This window comes from Quercus robur, chromosome 1 (assembly GCF_932294415.1).
Source record: "Quercus robur chromosome 1, dhQueRobu3.1, whole genome shotgun sequence".
Taxonomy (NCBI): Eukaryota; Viridiplantae; Streptophyta; class Magnoliopsida; order Fagales; family Fagaceae; genus Quercus; species Quercus robur.
In genome coordinates this window covers 29,086,879-29,098,050 of record NC_065534.1, presented here as the reverse complement: position 1 = coordinate 29,098,050, position 11,172 = coordinate 29,086,879, and the positions used below count along the sequence as shown (strand labels likewise).

The 11,172-nt window shown below is 33.1% G+C and overlaps 1 protein-coding gene across 2 annotated transcripts; it reads right to left on the bottom strand.

The window, feature by feature from the left end:
* Positions 1 to 4,655: 4,655 nt before the first annotated feature.
* LOC126728637 (methylsterol monooxygenase 2-2) lies at positions 4,656 to 10,922 on the bottom strand. 2 transcript variants are annotated; one of them, XM_050434434.1, is made up of 7 exons: positions 10,688 to 10,922; positions 9,197 to 9,334; positions 6,870 to 7,015; positions 6,594 to 6,713; positions 6,280 to 6,492; positions 6,095 to 6,175; positions 4,656 to 5,065 (listed from the first exon to the last, which is right to left on the bottom strand). In XM_050434434.1, exons 1-7 carry the CDS (start codon positions 10,715 to 10,717, stop codon positions 4,984 to 4,986), a joined length of 810 nt encoding a protein of 269 aa, XP_050290391.1. In that variant the 5' UTR covers positions 10,718 to 10,922; the 3' UTR covers positions 4,656 to 4,983. The 2 variants fall into 2 exon arrangements, with proteins under 2 accessions (XP_050290391.1, XP_050290396.1); XM_050434439.1 differs by lacking the exon at positions 10,688 to 10,922 and adding an exon at positions 9,640 to 9,778.
* Between the last annotated feature and the right edge of the window lie 250 nt (positions 10,923 to 11,172).

The window sequence follows — 11,172 nt, the reverse complement described above, 5'->3', positions numbered from 1 at the left end:
CTCATGACAACGGCAAGCTCAGCTATCAGTTGCAACACAACCCCCCCCCCCCAAAACACACACCCAAATCTACTCGTGTTGGCCAATTTTTGTTATCAAACCTCACGACTTGACCCACAAGGCCACCCCCTGTGGAGAGAGAGAGAGTTTTTCTTTTTCTTTTTCTTGTCTGCAATAGAATCATTGAATTTAACTTTAAAATAATCAAAATATATATGTGCGTGAAACTCAGAGACTTGAACTTCAGCTCTTACCTCTCTCGACACCCTACAAATACTTATATTTGTAGAGTGACCGTTAAAGGTGTGTGATGGTATTTTTAGAGTATTTTAATATGAGGAAAAAAAGATGGGAATGAATAGTGGACTTGTGTATTTACAAGTTTGTATTATTTTTTTTGCAAAATGCATGAGTGGATGCTTTTTTTTTTTTTTTTCTCTCTCTCTTTTCATGTATCATCATCTATAATAGCAAAAACTCCAATTTAGAAGACCAAATGGAATGCTCTAAGCCCATATGTTGGCCACAAACATAAGGAGAGCATTTGATTGATCTAATATATTTGTTCATATCTCGGACTAATTGCCTTAAATCATGAGAAAGCATTCCGACTTCATAATGCAAATTGATGAGATCCCTTAAATTTAGCACAAAAAAGTTGGTTTATCAAACAATTTACCTAAAAGTGGTACGTGTGTGTGTCTATATATATATATATATATATATAGAGAGAGAGAGAGAGAGAGTTCAATTAGGTTCTAAATTGGATTCTAATTGTTGTCTAATTTTGCGCTACATGTTCTATTTAAGTTTTTTTTAATTTTGTTCTAGGTAAGTTAATAAGTTGCAAAAAACGAAGAGTCTAATATATATAAATCATTAAAAAAAAAAAACTCAATAAAAAAAAAGTAAACTCATGTGTATATCCAAAAGAAATTAAAATAAAAAAAATAAAAGAGAGAGAGAGAGAGTATAATTTGAATTCATATATGTGTAATTGTAATTTTTTTAATTTTACCATGCATATGCACAAGTTATACACTAGTGAGAATAAAGCTTAAGGTTGCAACTTGCAATTCTCCTAAGAATTCAATCCAGCAACTCAAAGTTTCAGTTCTTAGCAAAGATGGATACTAAGGGGTTGTTTGGATGGCCTATTTCCGTAACTCAATTCTCAATTTTCATAACTCATAACTCAAAAATGGTAAGACCCATAGCAAAAAGATTGTTTGGAAAGTCCATAACTATGTTTTCATAACTCTGTTTCCATAACTCATAACTCAATGACAATATTGTAATTAAACACACATAAGGGACCCACAAACAGTACTCAGCCGCACCTTTTGACCACCTTTTGACTTTTTCTTTTTTCCTTTCTTCTCCTAGGTTGGTTGTTCGGTTTTTTTTTTTTTTTTCTTCTTCTTCTTCTTCTTCTTCTTTCACTGGTTCTGTCTGTTCTGGGTTTCTTCTTCTTTTTTTTCTTTTTCTTTTTTTTTTCTTCTTTCACTGATTCGGTCTGTTCTGGGTTTCTTTTTCTTCTTCTTTTTTTTCACTAGGTTCGGTGAGTTTGGGTATTGAGAAAAAAAAATAAAAATAATAATAAAAAAATAACTACACTGAGTGACAGGTATGGGGCCCACAAATAGTGTGAAAAATATTGAGTGATGGGAAGTGAGTGATGGTGCCAAACAAACATGGTATTTTAGAGTGATAAGTGATGAGTAACGAGTGACGAGTGACGGAAATTAAGTGACAAAAAAAAAAACATCCAAACATGAGCTAAAAGTGTGTTTGGCATCAGCTTTTAGCATTAACTTTTAACTTTTAGTTTTTACTTTTGATGTACAGTTTTTTAAAACTTCACTTTTTCCCATATTTTTTACTTTTTCAAATTTTTTTCAAAATACAATTATACTTTAGTACACTTTTAGCAAAAAAAATTACATGAAAAAACTAGATAAACTGCTATCAAATAAAAAGTATCTCTATATTGTTATTTAGGATTCAGTACTAGCCTCTATCTTGCGTTAGAGTGAATTGTGGGCTTGAATCTCTCATATTTTGAACCCAGATTGATAAGTCCAAAGTTTCATTTAGCATGCCACATTAAAAATAATAAATAAATCTACAATTCAATTTTAATGGTAAAAATTCTGCAAGTTAAATCTTTATATCAAAATTAAAATTTTCCGTCTCCTAAAGTAAAATCCTGATGAGTTATTACAACTCCATGACAGAGGAAATTAGGGATTGGCATTCAAAAAAAAAAAAAGTACTAAGGAAGAGTTTCACAGACATTAACAAATCTCAAAAAGAAATCAATAATTAGCTGTTACTTATATAGTTATATTTGATGTTTTCCATCAGTTCAAAAATCAAAATAACTTATGACTAAAAATAAAAAGTCAAATCGATGAACAGGAAAAAAATATGCAAGATTAGCAATAATTAAGTTAAAATATATGTTTCCTTAGTAAAAAAATTATTGAATTTCCAATTAGTCCCTTCAAATTTTCATCTGTAATATAGGTTCTTAATTCTTACGTTTTTTATATGATTTGGTCTTTGTAATTTTCTTTTTATATTATTTAGTCTTTGTAGTTTTCTTTTTTCATTTCCATTGTATTCCTAGAATTGATTGTCGTCACTGCTCACTAATCCCTTCTGTCCCTAACTTGGGATCTTCTTGTTGTTAAGCTTTTCTGGTTTTCAAAATATATATTTTCATTAAAAAAAATATAAGTAAAATATTATTTTAGTCCTTAAATTTGATCAATTTTTTTTTTTAAAAGCGTTTTACTTTTTGTTCTTAAACTTTATCAAATGTTTGTTTTTCATCTCCATATTATTAAAAAATGTTCATTTTTCATCCTTATTTTTGTCTCTAAACTACTAAAAGAACTCTTCACAAAATTTAAAAATGAAAAAAAAAAAAAAAAAGATTTAAATTTTGAAACAATTAAAGTTTAGAGGCCAAAATAGCATTTTACAAAAAAAAAAAAAAAAAAAAAAAAAAAAAAAAAGAGAGAGAGATTATCATGCCAAACCAACAACTACTCTGATAGACCATGTTAAAAAAAAAAATTAAAATTAAAAATAAAAAAGTAATTTGATTCCTAAAATTTTCTAATGGTGAATTTAATTTAGGGTTCTTCGTCAAAGATGGTACTAAAAATTAGTAAAAGCCTAAGGCTGTAACAATAAACAATGGACACGTATAAGAGAAGGGAATATAGCTGTGAAGTGTGAACGCTAAGATACGGTAGCGTGAGTGGTCTATAGTCTATGCCTTATAGCTAATAATTGGGGGAAAAGAACAAAGAGCAGTCGAGTTTGAATGATTGATCCATAATAGAATTCTATTATCAATCTAAGGGAATTTGTTTGGTGAGAAACAAAGACACAACGACACCCATGTACGTCAAATCACCTCTCATTACAGGATTCTCAAATTCTGTTGGCTTTTTCTTTGACCTCATTAGTGGTTTTGAATTAGGCCTCCAAACTTGGTCCAACACTTGACTATTCTAAATTGTACCTAGTCCTCCATCCCACACACTAAGGTACTTGTAGCAATTATTAAGTCTTTGAGAGAGAGATGACCCTAAGATGCTAGTTAAGAGTTTTAGACTAAGTTGCCCATAAATCTCTTACGGCATTGAGAACCACTAAACCAAACGTTGAGACAAGTGCTAAAAGCATAGAACTGTTTTGGCTTCCTACCATCCCATCATTTCATTTAAAGCACAGGACTGTATTGGATACTCTTCATTTCATTTAAAATCAATAGAGTCAAATTTCAAGATTAAGATTTTATTCTTTGGATTTAGTACTGTATAGGATATTACATCATTAAAATTTTAAAAAACATGGCATTGAATATATCTTTAAATTTATAACATTTAATGCCTATGATCTCATGATTGAAGCTTCTATGAACTATGGACCAACCTTATGCCACTTCAGTGAAAAGCATTTGGTTTAGTATGAATTTGACATCCAATTGAAGTTTTCTTTAATGCAAATTAGGAAGTTATTCTTTTCTTTTATCCAACCTTCGTTAGGCTTCTCTTCTCTATTTTGTTCTGACTAAAATACGTTAGTTTACACAATGTGCCAGTTTAGGTTATCAAATATAAGAAAAATAATTGACATTCCACAATCAAGTTGTTCAATCTGCACAATTCTGTAGAATATGTACACACATCTAATCTAACATGGGAAAAGAATGGACCCACGAGAGGTTAAAGAACAAGATCCGAGCAAATAAAACTGTCCTTCATATCCAAGTCCCACAAATATCTGGAAGCATATTTATAAAATTCCATGAAATAACTGCCTTTGTTGTCATCATTGTAAATCTTTAAAGGAATTAGAAATCATTAAGTATTTATAATTTTTTTATAAAAAAATTCTACAATTGGTGAAATGTGACAAAGGAGAATTCATGTAAGTTTTTAAGATCAATCTTAACTACCTGAGACATAACATTTTAATAATTTACAAATAGATCTCATTAGGATTCCATATGGTACATCCTAAAGATGTAAATAAAATAGGGAATGTTACATTATATATTAAAACCTTTGCCATTTAACCTAACTACCTGAAACAAATATAAAAGAAATGAGCATTCACAGTTAAGAAGTCCAAGGTACTCGCAATCAAGATTCCATGATCCAAAATCAAATTATTAACTGGGTGACTTCAGTAGTAATCTATAAGGAATTAGCATCAAACATAGAAAAAGGAGAAAGAATAAAGGAACAGCTACTTCATTCATGTAAGCAACAGCAGGACCCATGTCCTAAGAAAGCTTTCCACTGATTCCACATAACCACAAGCTGTACATGAGAACAGCTATCAAACACAAAAAGGCGGTTGAACACAAGATAAGGCAAGGAGAGGACGGGACCTCCAACATGTTAAATCAGGAAGAAATTTTTTTGATGTCCAGCTATTTAGAAAAGAAATTTACTCTCGCTACATTTGCTTGCTTCCATCTCCGTCTCCAACATGTTGCAGTTCTTTCAACTTTCTGTAACCTTTATCAGTTCCAAATATCCTGAAAAAAACATACAGAATAGTCATCACAAGGTCAGTATACTTTCATACTAAGCTCCAGGTGTTACAAGCTTATTATCATGCAAGAAAAGAATTAAAGCACCAAAACCCAAAAGAATAGGCATGTTACAATTCTAGTAGCTTAGAACCCAATTGGATTACAAAGAAAAAAAGAACTAGAAAATTGGAATTGTGTTAGATGTCAAAAGGACATTAAGAAGAAACATTTGGAGCATGAGCACTTGAAAATCATAAGCATCAGATTCTGGCAACAACGCACATAAAACATTAACGCATTCTTTACCAAAGAGACAAGGGCTCATTAAGAATCTAAAGTCCATTGTTCTCACAGCCATACCTAAAATGATAACAATACCAAATGTTCATCATAAAAACTAAGATGGCCTCAATACAATATTAAAAACTAAGAAGGCTGGTAATTAGTATCTAGACAGAGCTTAAGACTTCTATGTGTTTTCACTTCTCTCTGTGTGAGCACCTGTGCATGTACACAATATGTTTGGATAAGCTTCAATCCATCTTATGCCTCCGGTGAAGGCTTGGCTATATCTAAGACCCATACATGACGATTAGCATGTAAATGTTAACCAGGAGGCTGGTTAGAACTGGTGATACTCTAGACACCTTCAATTGGAAAAAGTTTGAATTACAAGTAAGAGCAAATCAGACTAAAACTCAATGTCAGAAAAGCCTCATATTTGCAAAATATTTAGAGAAACTAACACTATAAGTGAACTGGTCGAGGATTGGTTTGAGATTATTATTATTATCTTCCACATTCTTTCTTTTTTTCCGTTCTTTCTTTTTGACTGATTACATATTAAAAGAATTGACTGAAGACAGTAAAGGTTGAATTTAAAATCAACAAAATGAAAAGAAAATAAAAGAATTCAACATAGATCCATTTATGTTTCACAAGCTTGGCTAAGTGATAATAAGACAGTATAGAGTCCAACCCAAAAAATAGAAACATGCTGATGCTTTCACCAGCATGTGCAAAAATACTTGCCAGTCCATGTAAGTAAAAGTTGACGAGTAGTTGCCAGACTTGGTATAGAGCAAACGGTGATGATAGTCGTGAAAATCAGCACTGGAAAATCATCAAACAAACACTTCAGAACAACATGTAAATCATGGAAATTAAACCACACACAATGCAAAGTGAACCCACAAGAGGAAAAACTAGACACTTACCCCCCATACAAAGGAATGAAGTTTGAGAGGCTCCATGGAAAATGGTAACCACAATGTGCCTCAACTGTCTCCAAGACTCTTAGTACCATCCATAACCAGAGAGTAATCAGATGGGGTCCAGTGATTGCAGGACCAACAATGGTAGCAAAACCAAGGAAAAGTATTTCAGCAGGATGAGCATATTCAGAAGTCAGACCAAAGGGCGTAGCATATCTGGACATGTTAACAAGCCCATAAGAGCAACCAAAAGCAGCTAGTGAAAAAGAGTATTTCACAACCAAATACCTGATAAAGCACTCATAGCTTTCACTTACTCATGATGGACACTGTGGACATGTTTGTATAACCATTTTGTATGCAGAACCCGATGTCCCCAATAGAATATAAAATCCTCAAGGACGAAGTAGAACATAACCTGCACAAAAACTATATTCCTGCAGAATCAAAATCAGGATCTTGCTTAGTATGCTTTATATGAAATGGAAATTGCACAGGTACAGCATAAGTTGATGGAAGGCATCTATATAATTATAATAGCATTGTATATATCTAACAAAAAAAGCTTTAGTATATAAAGGACCTGAAAATACCAGGACGGCAATGGAAGACTACTACGCATGCCCATGAATTTGAAGACGGGATATGATAGAAGCATAACTGGAAGATTGACACCAAAATGATAAAGCAGTAGGCGAGTAATACATTTCTCCTGAGCTGCTGGGCTGTTATTTTTGGTCTGTATGAAAACATAAATAAGTAATGTCACTAGTTGATAAAATAGGAAGGGGAGAAAAATAAAGATATTGTATTGACTACAACTAAGAAGGATGAACATATCTATACTATGTACCAAATTAGTGGAAGAAGAAATTGCAAATGGAAAGTTTTTGACTATAAAATGTCAGAGGACAACTTGGGGGAAAAAAAGGCTTAGTATTGTGCAGTTGTGTGCTATTTGTTACACAGCATTATTTGCAAAGTGAAGTATACTAAAATGATTCTCTTTTTTTTTTTTTTTTTTTTAATAAGTTATACTAAAATAATTCTTGTATATAGCTTTGTGTGTGTGCCTATAAAGGAATAAACTATGATGGGATGGCCTCCTATCAATCTTAATGGGGCCTCACCCATTTACACATATTAGTCTACTAGTAAATCTATTAACCATAATGATCAATATTTTCCAATTGGGTTTGAATTAATAGAGTAAAATGGTTATTTTTGAACTTGCATTTGAATTGAAGATAGCAGTTCAAACATGAGCAAGAAAGGAACATTCATCTTTTGCAGGGGGAAAAAAAAGCATTTAATCATATTCTAACTTTGTTATAACTTGTATAAGAGTCCTTAACTTGTAGAATATCTTAAACTGTTTCAGAATTCCATCAACATAGGTAAAAATGGGTGAGGCCCTATCAAAATCAATGGAGAACTACCTGATGCAGGACAAAAGCCTTGCTGGGCTCTGATGCTGATTGTGATGTAGGGTCTTTTTAGGAGTTCAGTACTAAATTACGGTTCTTGATGAGACATTAAAGAGTTCTTGAATAGGCTTTGATGTTTAAGGGTTCGGGTAGGTTGAGCGATAAAAAAAATTAGATCTTGAATGAGTTTGATGGTTCTTTGTGGTTAAATGGCAAATGGAATGAGAAACAAAGAAATATAAAAACTAGGCAATTACACATAGGAAGGAGAAGACAAACGCACCCACCCTCAAAGCTTGAAATAAGCCACTAGAATTTAATTAAAATCAATCTCTCTATATCTATCTTTAATTGAATACATAAAGATCCTTTTGTAGGCTATTACCAAGACTACTCCTCAAAGCACTTGGATTTGAAATAATCACTTCCTAGAAAGTCTAGGACTCCTAACAATAACGAAAAGTAATTATGAACTTTTAAACCAAAAAGGAAAAGGACTCAAAACATAAAGGAAGACATGGTTCTCTAGAACAGCACGCTACAGCATATTCCACAAATCTGAAAATTTACAAATTACCACTCTTGTAGTAAAAAATAAATAAAATTGAACCAGAAACTTACCCTAAAGAAACTTAATCCTAAAACTCAATAATAACCTAAATCACCCAAGGTGTCAAAAAACTGCACATTGAAACTAGACCACAATTCTTGAAACTTTTGGTATTTAATCTTGTTTTCCCTCGAACTCTTTATTGTCTGCATCACCACCTGATCTTAACCGTTACAAAATTCCCTTCACACACATACTAACACAATTTCATATATTTGAGTGTCTTGTACACGAATCCTTAACTTATAAAACATTTGAACATGTTACAAAATTCTATCTATATAGATAAAAATGGGTGAGGAACTATCAAACTCTATGGGCAAACTGTTACAAATTCCATCCACACACACACATAAGAAATTTTTGTATTTTGAAAACTATGATCAAAATTCTGACCATGGTTAGAGCATGAATTTGATCAGAAGAAGAATAGTATTGCAAAGCTATTTCCACAGAACAAGGAAAACGCCAACTCCATTTTATTGTCCAAATGAACACTGCCCCTATCTAGTAAACACGTTCATTGTTGACTGAATTTTATAATGTTCTAATCCCATATATCACTGGCTAATCTAAAGCTTTGACAAAAGGGAAAAATGATCCCCAATTCATCTTGAAAAGAAAAAACTAACTATCACTGTGTTTGTGCTTAGTGTCATATATTTAGTTCATTGTCAGTCCCAAGGCCAGGAAAAGGAGGAGGGTTGCAGTAAATTGATGGCAATCACTCTATTGTAAATGGATCCACTACATCCAACCCTAACTAAGCTGTCAAGGATCCATGGATGTGGGACTAAGGCTTTGTTTTTGTTGTAGTTCAGCTTGAAAAAGTAAGAAATTACAAAACTACTTCATGAGTAATGACAAAGTAAAAGAGTTAAACCTGAATTTTGTATTTGTTCAGCCAGCCTGCCCTCTCAAGAAATATAAAAGGAAGTCCAGATAAGAAAAACACACTTTCATGGAGAAAGAAACTTCCAAGACATGCCAGTTGAAAGTCACTGAAATGTGTGATCAGATACTGCATCATCAAAAAGAGAGTTCTACATAGTTAAACAAATATTTCATAACAACCAAGGAAATTCTTACAATTATCATTTCAAGAATCATAAATGTCAAATCAGAAACATTTTCAAGTAACATTCCTACTGCCCTATTTCCAAGGGGAAAAAAAAAAGAAAAAGAAAAACTTGGGTGTTCATACAGATGAGGAAATGGTTAGGCCGAAAACTGTCTTCCTATTAATGAAATAACCAAAAGAAAAAACTTCAAAAAAAAAGTGGGGGGGAAGGGGCGTGGTACAAAGAATAGTTTCATCATCCTTACAGCCAATAATCTACAGTGGCACCTAAGCAACTAACAGTCTTGTTTCTATCAGAAGACCCAAGTCCCTGTAGGCCTGAGAAATGAAAAGAACGTGCTTGGCATGTTAAGAAAAAGAGTGCAATGCTCATCATGAAAATGGCCAACACTTCCAACATCTTGACCGCTTTTTAAGCATTTTTCTACAAAATAACTTTTTAGCCCAAGGGTATAATAGTTTCCACTCACTAGAAATAATTTCTTGGCCCAAAGGTATATTCACATCGGAGGAAAATAGGAGGGAAAGGAGAGGGGAAGAGTGGCAAGAATTCAGCTAAAATCTATAGAGTATTTTATCACAAACTTGAGACATCAAATCCCCACTAGAGCTCAACCTCCTAAAAACCCAATCCTGAAAAAAATTTCGGAACAACACAGATTTCAATTTCAAATTTTGGGGTCAAAGAGATCTATAAAGACAATTCAGAGCTTGACTAGAGCATCTCAACCGTGGGACCATCACCTTGATGATTCGAGTTGTTGATTCTAGATTCTCCATCCAAATATACATTACCAAATACCTTTAGGTACAGTTCCTAATAGAATATGCAAAAATCCAAGAAAACATTGCTTCACATCCAATCTAATCATTCTACCATTTAATCTCACACTAGCAAATAAACAGCACTCTTGAGTGTCACTATCCTCAACAGATACTAAAAGGAAAAATTAAAAGTTTAAGAAACCAAAAAAAAAAAAAAAAAAAAAAAACAAAATCCCATAAACCCAAATGCAATTTGAAAAGCACTGCCAAAAATCAAATCCCTTATATCACGCACAACGCTAACAAAAACAAGAAACCAAGATAAACCCATTTGATGTCTTCTAACCTGCATTGCTATTCACACACATACATTGGTACATGCACATACAAGGTCCAGAACCAACAATGGTCAACAAAGAAACTAAATCTAGGGCAAGAACTAACAATTATCAAACACCAGACTCAAGATGAAGTGAAAAAACAGTGAGTAAAAGTTGTCAAAAGAAAAGGGTATATAAAAGGGAGTACCTGCCACCCAGATTCGACGATCGAAGCCATTGAAGACTTTTGGACCAAAAACTTGATCTTTATTAAGAACAAAGCTACAACTACATATAATAATACTCAAAAATTAAGAGAAAGAAAGAGATAGTGAGAGAGAGTTTCAGTGAGGAAGAGGCATAATATAAGGAAGGTAGGAACAACCCACCCCGAGACAGACTGTCTAAGGGGAATCTGGGCCTTGGGCCCCTCTTTCAATTTCTATATATTTTATTTGTTAATACAAGATTTGGAAGAAGTGGTGGCAGTACATTGTACACACTAAAAACAGAGAAAGAGAAAGAGAGAGATAGAGTGATAGGATTTGAAGTAGCGCACGTCGTTGCTATCTATGAAACGGATGTGCTGTGCTGTGCTGCTCTGTTCTGAGCACCCCAACCAATGAATCGCTTTTGCTTTGCACCACCTTTTTGACCCATGCATGTTAGGTCCCCCCAAAAATATGAGAAACT